The sequence below is a fragment of the Balaenoptera musculus genome, chromosome 4 (assembly GCF_009873245.2).
Source record: "Balaenoptera musculus isolate JJ_BM4_2016_0621 chromosome 4, mBalMus1.pri.v3, whole genome shotgun sequence".
Taxonomy (NCBI): domain Eukaryota; kingdom Metazoa; phylum Chordata; class Mammalia; order Artiodactyla; family Balaenopteridae; genus Balaenoptera; species Balaenoptera musculus.
In genome coordinates, this window is record NC_045788.1 from 85,216,293 (window position 1) to 85,233,214 (window position 16,922).

The window sequence follows — 16,922 nt, forward strand, 5'->3', positions numbered from 1 at the left end:
CCACACTTATTGTAGTACTACATTCCCTAACAAATGGGGCCGCTTTATTGTTTTGACTGTCTTTTCAGATTGTGATATGGGTCTCTTTGAACTGGCCCTTCAACTTCGAGAGAAAAGGCTGGACATTGAAGAGGCCTTAGTTGAAGAAAAGAAAATGATCGATAACCTCAGAAAGGAATATGATACATTGTCCAAAAAAGTATGTTGGTCTGCCCTTCTTAGGTCTGTTTATCCTCTCCCAACAAGCTATACCTCCTTGGAGCTATAATGTTGCTATTTCACAGCAATGGTATGAGTTAGGACTTCTTGTAAGAGAACAGACATTTCCCATGTTATATCCATTTACAGTTGTGGTTGAGGGGCCATTGCTCTTTTAATGACTGGGACTTTCTTTATCTAAATCATTGGCCTCCAAACTTTTTTGATTACATACTTCTATAAGTAAAAAAATTGTGGAGCACTATTCCCACAATAAATGTATATTTATTTATAAATTATATACATGAACTATTGTACTAATATATTTTACGTATTATGAAACATTTGCAAAAACAGAAATTAAAAAGAATAAGATAAAAATAAATAGAAATTGAAACTTCTTTCCGGACCCCAGTAGATCACTTTGACACTCTGGGGTGTATGCATTCCATGTGGGAGGCCACTAAGCTAAACTTCTGGTACAATTATATTGATTTTTCTGCTGTATATGCTCAGTTTCCCTCTTAGGTACTCTTTCCTAGAGCAGCATCACTTGCCTCGTATTCAGAAATATTTTTGATAGATTGCTTCTCCTCTTGAAAAAGGAAATGATTTGGAAAACTTTCAAGTATTTTAGGAGATGAAGCATGTGCTTTAGAAATACTGTAGTTAGTCGTTTCATTACTTTAAAGGGCTTTTTTTTTCTCTAGTTTATTGACGTCATTATGACCAAATGAGATCTGAACCATCCTGACAAAGACATTCCAGGCTGAGAGATGCTTTTACTGCAGAAAACAAAAGGGAGATGGGGACAAGTCTTCTGAGTTTTCATTCACAAAACCTATACAACTCTGGGGTCATTGGAACAATTGAAAAAGTGGTGTGGATCATGACTTAGCAGGAAGAGAATAATATACATTCCTGGGCTGCAGACTGGGATCGTCCATTTAATCACAGCCCAACAAAGCAGATCCAGCTCATGCTTTTGCTTCCTCCCGGAAAGGCTTCATTTACCACCTTGGGTATATATTCAGTGAATCTTTTCAACATCTCACACATGGGCCTTTCCACAGGTAAAGATTGTGGCAACTAATCTGAACATGGCAGAGGAGGCCCTGGAGGCTTATCAACGTGAGAAGCAGCAGCGGTTGAATGAACTGCTGGTTGTGATTCCTCTCAAGCTCCACCAGGTGACGGGTCTGAGAGGTTGCCCCACCCTGTCTGAGCAGGAAAGCCATATGACACCCAGGCTTTTCCAGAGAAAACTTCATGGGCCACTAGGGGGGAGACGTGCAGTCCTTGGCTGAGAAATCTACCTGTAGAATGACACCCCAACTTTTCTTACCCCTTCTGAGATTGTTATGAAAGCATAATATGAAAACATGTATATTTCCCTGTGGTCCATTATCACTTTGAAAGGTGAATCATTTCAAGTCTGAAGAAATGAGAAGCCTATGACTTAAGGGAATGGCTTGGAGGTTGAAATCTTGGCTCTTGGACACATGTCACTTTTCACACCATCTTTAAGTAGACATGAACTAATGATGCAAGAATTATTTTCACTTAATCTCTACTTGTTAATGAGGGAGGTTAAGATAAAAGGAAAATATTCTTTCTCTTTTTCCCCTCTCTTTGTTCATCTCTATATCCCGCTCAAACTACAACTTACATTAAAATGCAGAGATCATATCAGTGAAGGCCCATCTTACCATGTTTTGTCACGTAAATAGAGAAAGCTGTATGTTAGAAGAAAAACCTAAGATCAGCCTTACATACATCTTGTTTAACCTGACCCAAACAGGATTAGCTATCTGTAGCAATTTGCCTAATATGCCAACCCTGAAATGTCTGTTCCATCCGTATGCAGTAGATATCAAGCATGGCCTTTTTGGAAAGAAGTGCTGTCCCAGAGGGACAAAATGTGACTTCTATTTGAAAGTGGCTTCCTGCTTTTACCTTACTCAGTGGTGACAAGGGACAGAGAAAGAAGTGTTTCCCTTATGCTTTCCATGACCTTAAATTTAGCTTGATCTTCGTCTATTTTGATTTCTGTTTTGTTTTGCTTTTGTAGATAGAGTATGTGGTATTTGGAGAAATACCCAGTGATCTTTCTGGAACTTTGGTCTTTTCCAACCACTCCTTGGGACGACTGCAAAAACGAATTGTCCAGCTCCACGAGGAAAATTCCCAGCAGCAAAAACTTAACAAAGAATGCCGGGAGAGGCGTAAACAGCTCACCCGAGAAAAGAGAGAGATGGCCCAAACTATACAGAGTGAGTATTAAGCCCGTGGCTTAGTTAGTAATCAGGATCAACCACCAGGCACGTCCATATGGATGTATCCACACACAGTATACAAAGCGCCTTTGCATGTTTTTAACTGTAATATAATATTATTCCTATCATTTTGCAGTTCACTTTATTAAACCAGTTTTTGAGAGTAATCCATATTGCTACAGATAATTACTCACTTTAACTGGTACTACAATATTCCATTGTAGGACTATAAAGGAGTTTTTCTTCAGTCTCTTGTTGATGGATATTTAGGGTACTTGTAATTTTTCATGATTACAGACAGTGTTACAGTGAACCTTCTTGTACATGTCTCCCTGTGCATGTGTGGAAGGAGGTGAGTCCCCAAGACTGGGGGCTCTGGGTGAGAGGGGGGTGGGTACCCGCTCTCCTGGGTATTGTCAAGTTGCCCTCCAAAGTGGTTGTACCCTTTTCTCTCCCTTGGCAGTGTGAGAATTTCCTGGGCTCCATAGTCTAATCAACACTTAATACTGTTAGACTTTCATATTTCTGCCAACCTCGTAGATGTTAAAATTGTATTTCACTGTTTCCTTAAGTCCTTGAGGTTGAATGTCTTCACATAGCTTATTTGCTGTTTATTTGTGTTTCCTTTTCTTGCCTGTCACACACTTTGCTCATTTTTTTACTTCTGTTTTTTTATTTTACTTATTGATTGTAGGGAGTTTTTTCCTATATTTTATGTCTTTCTTTGTCCATTACATTCACTTCAAATCTTTTCTAATATGTGTCTCACCTTTTTACTTTATTTAGTGTATCTTTTTGGGATACAGACATTTAAAAATCTCAATATAATTAATTTTATCAATCTATTTATAGTTTGTTCATTGTGTGTGTGTGTGTCTGTGTGTGTGTGTGTGTGTCTGTCTGTCTTAAGAAATCCTTTCCTATTTTGAGGTCACAAAGATATTTTTCTATCGTTTCTTCTATTAGTAGTGTTCCTCACATTTATGTTCTTAATTCAGATGGAATTGAGGTGTATAATATAAGATGTATGGAGTAAAGACAATTCTTTTAAAATACCTTTTGAATATTTGATATATGGAACATATGTGTAAGTGATGAAGTATTCCAACTTTAATAACAATAATATTACCAGATGCTATAATAGCATCTACTTTAATGCCACAGACCTGTACACTTTAAAAAGATTAAAATGGTACATTTTGTTATGTGTATTTTACCACAATTGAATAATATTTTTTAAAAGAAAATTTGAAAAGAAAAATAATGGGAAGAATACAGCGGTCAGTCATTCCAGGTTGCTTGGATTTGTAGAGGTCAGTTTCCAATGAGTGATGATGGTTCTACCCTCATGGGTGGGTATATAAAATTATATAATCCATGGCTGGATTATAAAATTTTAAAATACATGTTAGGACTCTATGTTTGAATAACACTTATTTGAGACATAGAGTTTTCTCAGGTATAAACCTTGAGGCCCCAATGTTTCTCACGTACTTCACATTCCTTTGGCTTCTGTAGCCTGTGAATGTTGTTTATATTTGGAAATACTATTTGTCAAACCAAGGGACAAACTAGTATGAAAATGAGGAAAGAAGCTTACTTCCATCTGAGTAACCTCGCAGTTTGGAAAAATGTGTGAAGAAGATGAAATGAAGTATTCACATTTCTGGAATGTTAGTTGAAATTAAAAAAAAAAAAAAAAAAAAGTCCCACGTGGTTCAAGTTTTATTCAGTGACTTTCAGTTCTTCTCCTACCCCCGGTCCGTTTTCTGAAAGCAAGTTGTGAGTCTGGTTAAAGACTGATCTCCTAATTCTGAAGGTGAAGCTAGGAGTGGGTTCCTTTCCTGTATCTCAGAGAACAAATGCTTACCAGTGATGAGAGACACCACAGTCACTCACTGTTGCCTGCCTCCGTCCCTAGACCCAATGGGGAAGAAGAGGAGAGTCTAGAACATGGGGTGGGGAGGTAAGTTCTCTCCTTTTCAAGGAGAGCACAGCTTGCAGCCGTGGGGACAGAGGATGGGGAGTGTTCCAGAAGCCTTTGTGTCCCCAGGGAACACTAGCTGGCCTAATTGAGTCAGGGGAAGGGTGTTGTTAGGCTGGCCCCACAGTGGGAAGGGCAAGGACCAGAGTCCATGTCCCAGTACATGAGGCTACCTTGGAGAGGGCACCTGTTGCATGGGGCTAGCTGGGGGAAGTCCAGGTTCTTCCTGAGGGAGGCCAAGCAGCCAGCCACAGGCTAGCCCCACATGTGCAAATAATCCAGTCATTTCATTTGCATCACTGATTATCATGGCCACCGCATGACACAAGTCCGTGGGGCGCCACTCACATAGAATAGAAATGAATAACCCTCCCTGGATTGTGCGAAATGGCAGCCATGCTGATTATACCATTATCATTCAGCCATAACGATTATATACCTGAATACAAATTCCTGTACTGTAACAGAATTGCATCATCTTGTTATACCTTAGGGCCTTCAGACTTCACTTAGGGGACTCTGGTGACTGAGAAAATCTTGTGTTACGAGATTATACTTTCTTGGGGAGCTCAGACTCCACAAATGGAATTTCCTCCAGGTTTTCCAGTGTTCACATGTTGAGGGCACACAGTAAACAAAAGTAAAACATATTGCATCTTAGATGGAGAGGATTGTTAAGAAGAAAAAATTAGAAAGGGACTGGGAAAGAGTACTGAGGTCCATAGGAGGCCAGGGAAGAGCTCCCTGGAAAGGTGATATACTTACTAAGATGTGGTTCTCCCTGGTTAGGGGACAAATTACACTTGGTCACACCTTCAGAAATGGGTGTTTTGGAAATGAGTCTTTCACCAGTCTCACAACTTGTTTTCAGAAAATGGGCTGTGTGGAGTGAGCCATGTGGCTATTTCGGGAAGAGAATTCCAGACAGTGGAATTCCAGACAATTCCATATGAGAATATCCAAGTGAGCCTGGAATGTTTGAGAAGGTTGAGAAAAAGGTGTCTGGAGTAAATGAGGAGAGAGGTGTGGGAAAGGAGGTGGGAGAGATAATAGGGGCAGGGTAGGACAGGTAGGACCTGGTGAACCACTGCAAGGATTTTAATATTTTTACTTGGAATAAGATGGAAACTTCTGTTCAGTGACTGTTCTATTCTCAACACCAGATGTTATAAAGATCAGTAATAAAACATTAAAAACTGAAGGCTTCATAATCCCATTGGGGCCCATGAATAATCTGAGGAGGGGCAGATCAGAAGGTGTAGCCAGTTGGGAAAGATGAGTCCCTTTTACACAGGAATTTGAAGTAGATGAAAAGACAATAGAGCAATGTGCATTCTAAGTGAGGAAAGTAGTAGGTGAAAAGTCACAGAGGAAAACCCAACTGGTAACGTAAAATCTCTTATCATCTTCTTGCAAAAGCTGTTCCTTAGAATGGTATTGGTATTGGTATTATTCATTTAATAACAGTGGGATCTGGTGAACAACCTGACAGTGACTGTCTTCTTTTAGAAATGCAAGAAACAGTCAGTCAACTAATGGTCAGCAAGTTTGGCCGTGTGATCAACCTAGAAGCCCTTCAGACACTTTCTGTGAATACAACACTTGAAGAACTAAAGATCAAAAAACTTCGAAAGGAGCTATCGAACGCAAAGGAAATGAAGATGTGGGAGGTTAGGATGAGAGGGCAGGGGATCCACTGGGTGGAGGCAAGAACTCCTGGTGAGCTTTCAGTGGTTCCTGGGAAGCGTCTGTACAACTGGAGACACGTGTGTGAGCCCCACTTGGTTCCTCCATGATCTTAAGCCTGTCTCGGCTTTCTTACCGTTCACTTAGTTGAGCCACTGGTCTATCTTGGGATGAAAGCACTAGCACTGGGTCTGGGGTCCAGGATTCATGTAAATATGATGGCAAAATGGCATGAAAGATTACAGAGAGATTCCACTCTGAGGTCTGCATTAATGTATAAACGTTCTAATAGTGTTAGACATGAACTGCTGTACTCTGAGGACCTAATTGTATTATTCTACATAGCTTTTGCATGCTGTTTCCATTCTGGAAATTAGGAAAACATCTCTGAGTAATACATTTTATAACAAGGTATATACTATTTAGCTGGTAGGGTCTTAGAAGGTATTAAATGCCTACACTGTTCCCGGAGCCATGAGATGAGGCAGTACCCCAGTTACAGCCTGATTCAGAGACAGGAACTTTTACAAAGATTTTATAAGCCCACAAATAATTGTGGCTTCTCCAGTTTTCTGTCTTCACAGTAGATAGGGTAGGAGGAGAGGTTCCTAGCGCTATCTTTTTTTTTTTTTTAATATTTATTTATTTTCCTTATTATTTTTTTTGGCTGCGTCAGGTCTTAGTTGCAGCACACGGGGTCTTTGTTGAGGCGTGCGGGATTTTTTTTGTGACGGCGCAAAGTCTGCTCAGGTTTCTCTCTAGTTGTGGTGTGCGGGTTTTCTCTCTCTCTAGTTGTGGCGTGTGGGCTCCAGGGCACGTGGGCTCTGTAGTTTGCTGCGCGTGGGCTCTAGTTGATGCACGCAAGCTCAATAGTTGTGGTGTGTGGGCTTAGTTGCCCCATGGCATGTGGGATTGAACCTGCGTCCCCTGCACTGGAAGGCGGATTCTTTACTACTGGACCACCAAGGAAGTCCCTCCTAGTGCTATCTTGTCTCATGTTTTCCTATCGAAGATTTGCCACTGTACTGTGAAGAAACAAATTACTTCAGTGTTTGTGTCAGTGGGACTGGTCCCTATCAGGGTAGTGCTGGAGATAATATGTGCTATCTAAAATAATTTGTTGGAGTAATAGGAGAACAAAGGAAAGCCACCGGCAGATGTATGGCCATTCAAGCCGGTCACCTTGAGGATCCTGGGCCAAGACTGGGGAAAAAGCAATACAGGAACATTTCCTGCTTAAAGGATCATTCTCCCTTTTAATTAATGAATACCATCACTCAGTATGCACACTAATGTCATTTCTCAACAATGGAGTGATGTCTATCTTATTTTTATCTACTTTCATCCTGCTTACATTCTTCTTTAATCAAACCAGACCCAGTGCACTTGCTTCTGATATTATTGGCTTATTGTATTTTTCTATGTGCATATCACTCCATTTGTCTGATGGTTTTGATCAAATCCGGACATTCATTTTTCTCTGTTTCCTCACTCACTTAATCCATTTTGCATCTTTCTGCCCTGGTAGGAAAAGATTGCTCAAGTGCGACGGGAATTGATGATGAAGACAAAAGAACACACCAAAAAACTTCATCAGATGAATGATTTATGTATTGAAAAGAAGAAACTTGATTCTCAGCTGAATATTCTACAGAACCAGCAGGTATGTTCCTTTTCTTCAGACCTTTTGTCAGAATTGGGGATGTTCTATAAAGGGAATATCAAGTGCTGGCTTTTAAACAAACCTTGATCTTGGACGTTTCTGGCCCACTTGGGTCCCTGAGGACACTGAGTTTATACCGTTTACATTACAATGAGCCTGAGGGACTAGCTTTACTGTATGCCTACTCGGTGTCATGAATTCATACAAGTACTAATTAAGGGATTTGCCTTGGCCCTTGGAGAGGTAAGGTTACTTAGGTGTAAATAATGATATCAACATGCTCCCTGAATTTGGTGTCAAACATCCATTTCCAGTACAGGTTTACTTCCTTTGACCTAAAGCGGGCCTCCTGAATTATCGGAGGCCACATGTTACTTATTAAAACACTTGTTACTTTTTAGGGCTTTCAACTTGCTTTTATATAATGTTTATTGAGGCTAACCTAGTAGTACTTAATACACAGTATGTGGTGGATAATACTTATTTATAAAGTTTCACCCTATTTAAGCCTTGCCTTCTAGGGACATAACACATGTATGGCATATTCTGAACTATGTGCTATAATCTTTTAATAGTACCTGCAAAAATGCTGTTTTTTTTTTTTTTTTTCCTCTTGGTTTTCTTTACTTTGTTTTCTTTAAGTGCCCAGGAAATGTTCTAAGCCAGAGGTTCTCAAAGTGTGGTTCCCTGAAGAACAGCATCTGCCTCGCCTGGGGAACTTGTTAGAAATGCAGATTCTAGGGCTCCACCCAGATCTACAGAATCAGAGGCTCTGTGGGAGGGGTCCAGCAATCCAGAACAAGCCTTCCAGGTGATTCTGCTGCATGCTAGAGCTGAAGAATCACTGGTCTAAGCAAAAGTCCAAAAGAAAGAATGAATAAGAGGCTTTGGGAGGTTTACAACTAAAATAGAGAGGAAGACTAGAATCTGAATATCAAAGGCCCTTTATCCACTAAAGAATTTTTGAGGGAAGAGTCACAGCAGTATTCAAGAGGAGTGATGCCTAGACAGAATCTTCACAGAGTCGTCAGTGAGTAAACATCTGTTGACTTGATGTGCTTTGAACGTCCAGATACCTTGGAGAGGGAAGAGTTTGGAGGCAGATCAGTTGACTGGGAAAGGAAATTAATTGTGTAGGTCTCTTTACATAGTATATCTATATATATAGCTTTACATGTATGGTAAACATGTACGCTAATGCGTGGGGAAGTGTCTTTTTTTTTTTAACATCTTTATTGGAGTATAATTGCTTTACAATGTTGTGTTAGTTTCTATGTATAACAAAGTGAATCAGCTATGCGTATACATATATCCCCATATCCCCTCCCTCTTGCATCTCCCTCCCACCCTCCCTATCCCACCCCTCTAGGTGGTCACAAAGCACCGAGCTGATCTCCCTGTGCTATGCGGCTGCTTCCCACTAGCTATCTATTTTACATTTGGTAGTGTATATATGTCCATGCCGCTCTCTCACTTCGTCCCAGCTTACCCTTCCCCCTCCCCATGTCCTCAAGTCCATTCTCTACGTCTGCGTCTTTATTCCTGTCCTGCCCCTAGGTTCTTCAGAACCATTTTTTTTTTTTTTTAGATTCCATATATATGTGTTAGCACATGGTATTTTTCTCTTTCTGACTTACTTCACTCTGTATGACAGACTCTAGGTCCATTGACCTCACTACAAATAACTCAGTTTCATTCCTTTTTATGGCTGAGTAATATTCCATTGTAGAAATGTGCCACATCATCTTTATCCATTCATTCCTTGATGGACACTTAGGTTGCTTCCATGTCCCGGCTATTGTAAATAGAGCTGCAGCGAATGGGAAGTTTGTTTTTAAACTGAGGGCTGTCTGCCTCCCAAGCTGACTCCGTAGCTATTACTCTTACAACAATCTAGGCTTGGATTGGGATGAAGATGGTAAGGACAAAAAACCAAGGGTCAAAGACATTTCAAAGTAAGAAGAGCCAAAATTTGTTTGGATATGGTGAAGACAATGAGGGAAAAGCTAAGGTGACTTCAGAGTGACCGTCTGGACTGACTGGGCATGAGGGGCTGTGCATTTGGCTACAAGTAACCAAAAGCCCCACTTTTGGAGAGTAGCTTAAACAAATAGGGGTGCTTTTCCTCACCTAACAAGAAGTCTGCAGGAGATGACTGAGGGGTTTTAGTTTAGTGGGGCTGTGATGTCAGGGCCAGTATCTCTGTGACTCTCTCAGTGACTGAAGTTTCCTTCAGAGTCACAGACGGCTGCCCCAGCTCTGTGGTTGCTGCCCCAATGCCAGTCTCTTGTGTCCCTTTCATTAAGAAAGCAAATGTCTTCTGCTACGTCTACTTAGCCACTCCCAGCTGGAAAAGAAACTGGCTAAGGTTAGTGTTTAGTTTTCACAGCCCCTGAAGTGAAGGTGGGCAAGGAAGAAGAGGCAAGAAGGTACTGGGTGGGTAATGACAACCCCTACTTATGAGGAAGGGCTGCCATAGTAAGTGGGGTAACAGACAGATCCTGGGCTTTTGACTTCAGGGAACCCGGCTCTCATCCTGCTTCCAGTCCTTAATATTATAGTGACTTGGGCCAGTTCATAAACCTCTGTCAGTTTCTGTATCTTTAAAATTGGGATACCACCACCTGGTTCTGAGTTGTGAGGATCACGTGAGGTCGCAGACACGAAGCACCTGGCACAGAGAAGATACTGGGTGTTATGTCCCTTCCTTTGATGCATGTTCAGATTTATTGAGCATCTACTTATGTAACAAGTTCTAGGGCGGATGCTGGGTAGAGTGGTGAGATCCAGGCATACTGGGCTCTATTTCTAAGGCACAGGATCTAGCAAGAAAGATATCAAACAAGCATTTAGGTCAAACCATATGAAACTGCTACTTTTTAGGTTAAAAAATGGTCACATGTCACAAATTTCCAATGGTTCAGTCTAATAACTACAATGATGTGTGATGGATGATTTGACAGAACATAGAGCAGGAATCCTAACCCAGCCCATGGGGTAAAGAAATCCTCCCTAAAAATGATGTCTGAAACATGAGCAGGAATTGGCTGGGCAGGGGAAGAAATCAGATGAGGGAATAAAGATTTCTTTTTTTGGAAAACAAGATATGGGCTGTATAGGAAAAGGAGGTATCTGGCCTTTTAGAATTCCAGCGATGAGCCCTGTAGGGTATGAGTGACTGATAGCTAGCTTAATGAGTTACCCTCTAAAGGGGATTTGCATTTTAAGAGTTGCTTATTAGCTCAAAGGGACACCTTTCCAATGGTAGGATTTCAGTGGAGGACTTGAAGCCTTCTTAAAATCAGGAGCGATGGCTATTTAAGTCAGGCACACCTAAAAGACAAATTAAGACAGGGGTGTTTCCATAGTCCAAATGGTGCTTAAAGCAGGGAGGTGTTTTCTCTCAACAGGGCAACGCCTTCCAGGGCCCCCGGAAAGCAGACACTGTGGCAAGAGAGAAGGTCACTGAATTGATCCACGTCCAGGCCGAAAGGATTCTGGCCTTAAAGGAAGAGGTTGCTCTTTTGCGTAAGAAAGGTGGCCTTGTTCTCCCCCCAATTCACTCTACACAAGAGAATGAATGAAGCCCGTGGGCCCTAAGTTTGCTTTTTTCTCAAATCCAGCCAAGATTTCTGACACTTAATTCAACAGAAGTTCTGTTTCCTTGTCGCCTGCAACAATCCTACTGTTTGAAAGTGAACTTATCTGAAAGTCTAAAACCACATCCAGTCATGTAGTTTTAACAACTTCCCCCCAACTGCTTATCTTAAAACTGACTACAGCACCCAACAGCTACTTATTATTGAACTGAACCATTGCAGATGTGTTTGGAACCAACTGGGTCGAATATGAAGTCTTAGGAGGCTGTTACCTCAAATTGCCAGAAACCGTTGGTAATATATCCCGTTTTAGGAAATTTGTTTTTTGGTTATCTGAATTCTTAGCCATTGGCAAGAAAATCGATCATTCAGCAAACTATGAGAAAACTTCCTTTTCTTGGTCGTTGGATCCTTGGAAAATAAACTTTGATGTTATCAGGTATTCTCTGAGAGGACACAAGAGAAAAAAAACTATTTTGCCAACAATATCTGAGAAAAAGAAATGCAATTTAGAATTTTGACATTGTTAACTTCATAAAGCAGTTATTTGAGGGGTCGGGATTCAGGAAATGCAGACAGAAAGAGCAGAGCAGTTTGCTTTAGACTGGCATAAAGCAAAAAAATAATCAGCTTCCTGAGTCACCCATAGTTTTAGCAAACTCCTCAGCTCTGGGTGGAGCAGAGAAGTGTGTTTGTTTTGCAAAATGGTTAAGAAGGAGGCTCTTCTCTGAAGGTTTCTGCAACTCTACCAGTGTTCTAAGTATTTCCTATAGTTTCTCATGTCCTGTGCCGTTTTCTTTCTGTTTCTACTTGAGTCATTTGCTGGTTTTTTGATATAGATCAGGAAGTAATGAAATAGATTCCATCACTGAGAGATCAACTCTAATAATCACTTTTGATTGTACATAACATTTAAACTAATTTGAGAGTATTCTTTTGGTTTGGGGGTAAGTAGTCAGTAGAATTCATCATCTAAGAATGATTTCACTGATATTTGGATTCCTGTTAGTAATAGAACATAGCACTTTAAATTCCGTGCTCTATGGGTCCATTTTAATGAGCTACTCCCTTGAGGCTTTCCCAGAATATGAACCGGTTACCAAAAAGGAAAGGTAAAGAAGGCAATATTGCACCAATGTAGAAAGTGACCTCAGCAAGGTCAAGTTTTCCTAACCCGTGGCTGGCCTGCTGATCTGCCCCCCAAAATTATAGACAGGACATGGGTTCTTCTGTATGTTGGAATATATATGTATGTTACAGGCGGCCACTTGGCCTATTGTGTCTCTAAGATCCTTTCATTCTCCTATTTGAGAGGTCCAAATAGCTTACTGTTTGTGCCTATCACCACAGAGCTCTGATGTAGCAGCTTTTCTACTGGAGAGCACCCTTTATCATCACATTCTCTGCTGTACGCCCTAAACTATGTGTGCCCTTCAAGCACTTCAAAAAAATGTGCTAGTCATAGTTCTGAGTGTTTTACCTACTTATTTATTCCTGCATAAAAAATTACCCCCAAACATAGCTTAAAACAACATTATCTATCTCACCCAGCTTCTGAGGGTCAGGAAGCTGGGAGCTACTTAGCTGGGTGTTTGTTTCCAGCTCAGGTCTCTTACGAGGTTGTAGTCAAGCTGTGAGTTGGGGCTGCGTCCATCTGAAGCTTGGCTGGAGCAGGAAGGGCTACTACCAAACTTACGTCACTGGCTGGCTGGCTACGACCCTGAGCGACCGCCTGGATACAGTGGGTGGTCCCGGAGGAGACACTATCCCCTTGTTGTGGTGACAGCTAGGGTAAAAATTACATTATTTTCCTGGGCCTCATTATCAGACAAATGAGAGATCTGGATAAGCTCTGAGGCTTCTTCCCATTCTGAAATCCTGTGATTCTAATTGCAGCAAGAATGAATTTAGTCTATGGAAGAGCCATGTCAAGGATTCCATGTGTCTATCAATCAACTCTCTTAGAGTAAAACCAGTCAGGATTATTACTTTTTCCCAAACTGAACTAGACAAAAATCACTAAAGTTTACAATATTAGGCTTTCATACAGCATGTTTGGGATTTGACAATACAGTTAATTCATTTTTATTTTGAATTAGATAAGAGAGAAAGATAGCTTTCATTTCATTTCATTGATCCCAGGCTTAGTCTTGAATCTATAGCATCTGAGTCTTTGGGAGGTTTAATATCAAGCAGGAGAGCACCAGGGTGCAGCCCTGGCTGGGGGTGGATGGAAAGCTGTCCTAGTCTCCTGATCTAACTGTTCTCTGCCTCCTGCTGTGCCCTTAGAGAAGGCGGCCTCACCTTTGAAAGAGGCCAAAAATCAGCCTGAGTTACTTGCGGATCAATTGTTAATGTCCCTTGGCTACTTTGAACCCTCATCCATAGTATCATCAAATCTCAACATTGAAAGGAAAACTGTAGAGTCCAGCCCCTCTGGCAGAACTTCACAGGAAAAGGAGTTACTCATTCCTGCCGACTCAGCCTGTCCTGTTGGGCTGTCCCGAGCCATGAGCTGAACTCCACACCACCACCAGCTCCTGCCCAACTAGGTCTTACTCTTCCTTTTGATTAATTTATATAGCCATTGCTGACTGAATCCGATTTTTAAAAGGCACTATAATAATTAACCTGAATCTAAAGAAATGCAAGATGCAATGAAACTGAATATCTAAGCTGTTTCATTTTCTAGGCTAAAATTTAAAGGCCTGATGCCTAACCTTTTCCTCCTTTCCTGCAATTGGCTAAAGTAAATATGCACATTTATCTCATTTAACCTGCCTTAGAAGTGCTTTTTCATTCCCAGGCTTTTTTTTTGAGAGCTAAAAGCACTGTTGTCACATAAAACTGCTTTCTGCACAGCACTGGAACCATACCACTTCCATAAAGTTCACCAAAACTTACTTTGCCAACCACTGGTATCATCAAGCATTAAAAAAACAGGGGAGTTTTTTTTTTTTTTTTTAAAGCCAATGGGCTAGAAGTTGAGTTATAGCTCAGATCTGAGAGGTGAGATCTGTCCCCCTCCTGGAAATGACCTCTAGGCCCTTGATGTCAGATTGTGTCTGAAGTCACAATATCTTATTTCTTCTCTTCCCTGCTCTACATCTCCTTTCCTATCATTTCCATATTCCTACAGTCCTTCATTTCATTTCTTGAAATATTTTTAAAATACTGCTTTTCCGAAAACCATGTTCCAATTTAGCTGCTGGATGGAGAAAGGGTGCAGGAATCTCTTCTGGCCAGCAGAGGGCGCACTTGCCCTAGACCATCAATCACCTCCTGGGGCTTTCCTAGGACTTTATTCAATTTGTGACTGGAGTGTGAAGCTAGGGTCTGCCACTGATGACTCGGAACAGGATTAAGTGTTTCAAGTGGCATTTCATCTGTAACTCAACTTTACTGAAATCTAGAAGGTACATTTCCCTCCTGTAAACAGTTAAAGTGTGGTAGGGCTCTCAGCAAAAAGCTTCAGCCTCCATCTACTTCCACTTGCCCGGACAAAGGGTGATCCTGTGGTTGGACGGCAGTGAGTAAATGTTGATTTTAAACAACTAGTGAGTCAACTGCTCTGGCCACGTCGCTGTGTCTTTGGAAAGAAGGGAAGTGAATTTTACCAGGCACCATATGTTCACCTGTAGCACAGCACTTCATGAAATGGCATTTTGGAGAAAATACTTAGTCTTCAACACACACCTGTATAGAAAAGATGAGTCTCATTCCTTCCGATCTGACCAAAGCTTTACCTCAAGTCCGGTCAGGGAACGGCGAATCTGCTTCTCCTCGCCCACTGTACACTGTGTCCCTCTTGGACTAAACAGTTACCACACATCTGCATTAATGAGAACACAACTGAGAGTCAATATTTAAAAAGACAAAATTAGAAACACTGGCTACCTTTTACAGATTTCTCCTCGATGGATCTGAAAACATCACAAGTGGATGTTTCTTCAAATACTCAGACTGAATCCTAACATCGAAAGAGAATGCTGACTCTACATGACTAAGCTGTAGGTTACAGGGAAGACTAAACATTTATTTAGACATCACAGTGTTTATTTTTACAGAGCTATGTTGCCACAGATTATTGGTTCTGGAAGGTTTGTTAATGCTTATAGTACTATACACATCTTAGTCTAGTCTCACGGGCATCTTGGGAAAACGTTTCCTGTAGCACCAGATCCAGCCACTGTCACGGGTGGCTGCAGCCTCTGATCGCATGGCCCTGGCCCTTCCCTTGCAGTCACTGTGGACAGTGTGCCTAGGAGTCCTCCTTCCACGGGCTTCTCTGTGGGCCTTCTGCAGGGGCCCAGGCAGCGGCGGAGGGTCTAAGGGACGGGCTGGGCTGCCTCCTCAGTCTGTGCTGCTCTTTCCCCGTTGACTCCTGTTCCGTTGCGGCTTCTTTGCTTCCCACCTCAGACCTCAGAGGGGAGGATTCCCTATGTCTCTCCAGAATTATAAAAACATATACATTTATTTACAAGTGCATAAATATATAAATATGGCTATTATAGAAAAATAAATACCAATTTCCTCTCTTTTTTAAAGAAACAAACAACAATATATAGTGTCTTTCTGGGATATCAGCTTCTGCCTAAATTGTAGGAGGCGGTGTTTCAAAAGACACGTGAACCGGTGGGCTGGGGGAGAGCCGCATCCCAAGTTCCTGTCCTACGTAGGCCCCCACGGGGTGCTGGGGACACCAGTCTCCTCTCCCTGCAGGGCAGGAGTCAGGACTGGCCACCTCTTCAACCGGTACGAGGCCCAAGCAGCACCGGGGCCCTGAGGGGAGAGAAAAGTGGGAAACGTTAGAACCCAGACTGACCAGGATCTATTGCTCAGCAGTACTGGGTCAGCCTCTCTCTGGGACGGGAGCTGGTTACTGGCTTTAGAGGAGGGACAGAGACCTACAACCACATCAAGGACAATTACACTCCCTCTAAGTATGGGCCACTTCTTACCCATGTCCCACCTGCACATTCCAGTGGTGAAAGCGTGGAGACCCTCATACATCCACCCTATAACCAGGGGCAGATGAAGTCAGCTAAGCCCAGGAACCATGCAAGAAAGTTCTGCTCTCTCCAGGTGTGGGCTGCTAGTTCAACCTTCTGCTATGCTTTCTGGCCATGACCATCCCACTCACAACTCACGGCCCCCGATGGAGGGAGTCCTGTGTGGATGCTACTGGGGTCTGGCTCTAGGAGGTACCTGTCTTAGAATTTCATCTCCCAGGGTCTGGGAGCTGCATGTGACCTGGAGGCCACACCGTGGAGGCTAAGAAACACCAGCTAATTCTCTGAGCCAGCCTGTGCGCAGCCAGGTATCAACAAGATGGGCACAGAGAAGGACAGCGGGCTGGGCGCGCTGTGCACTGAGTCCCTTGGAGGGAACGTTCTGTGGAAGCACAGAGTTCTGATGATGTGAGAACTTGGCTTAATGATGGATGCGACCTCATTCCTTAATGAAGAGACAAGACCCAACAAAGCAAGGTACTTCAGAGTGATTAGAGAGTGCCT

The 16,922-nt window shown here is 42.0% G+C and overlaps 2 protein-coding genes across 10 annotated transcripts in view; one reads left to right on the forward strand and one right to left on the reverse strand.

The window, feature by feature from the left end:
• Positions 1-11,424, forward strand: part of CFAP44 (cilia and flagella associated protein 44) — a 127,382-nt gene extending 115,958 nt beyond the window's left edge. Inside the window, exons 30-35 of the mRNA XM_036849471.1 lie at positions 69-199; positions 1,272-1,388; positions 2,270-2,471; positions 5,968-6,128; positions 7,673-7,807; positions 11,218-11,424. Of these exons, the coding sequence (XP_036705366.1) occupies positions 69-199; positions 1,272-1,388; positions 2,270-2,471; positions 5,968-6,128; positions 7,673-7,807; positions 11,218-11,391 (920 nt within the window). The 3' untranslated portion in view covers positions 11,392-11,424. The remainder of the gene's footprint in view (positions 1-68; positions 200-1,271; positions 1,389-2,269; positions 2,472-5,967; positions 6,129-7,672; positions 7,808-11,217) is intronic.
• Positions 11,425-11,720: 296 nt separating this feature from the next.
• The window catches only part of BOC (BOC cell adhesion associated, oncogene regulated), an 83,137-nt gene continuing 77,935 nt past the window's right edge, over positions 11,721-16,922 (reverse strand). For 7 of the 9 annotated variants that reach the window (XM_036849473.1, XM_036849480.1, XM_036849479.1 and 4 more), the window contains one exon: positions 14,716-16,188. In XM_036849473.1, the coding sequence (XP_036705368.1) occupies positions 16,001-16,188 (188 nt within the window). In that variant the 3' untranslated portion in view covers positions 14,716-16,000. Of the gene's footprint in view, positions 11,853-14,446; positions 16,189-16,922 lie in introns of those variants that run through there. The other 2 variants (XR_005019624.1, XM_036849478.1) reach the window with 2 other exon arrangements.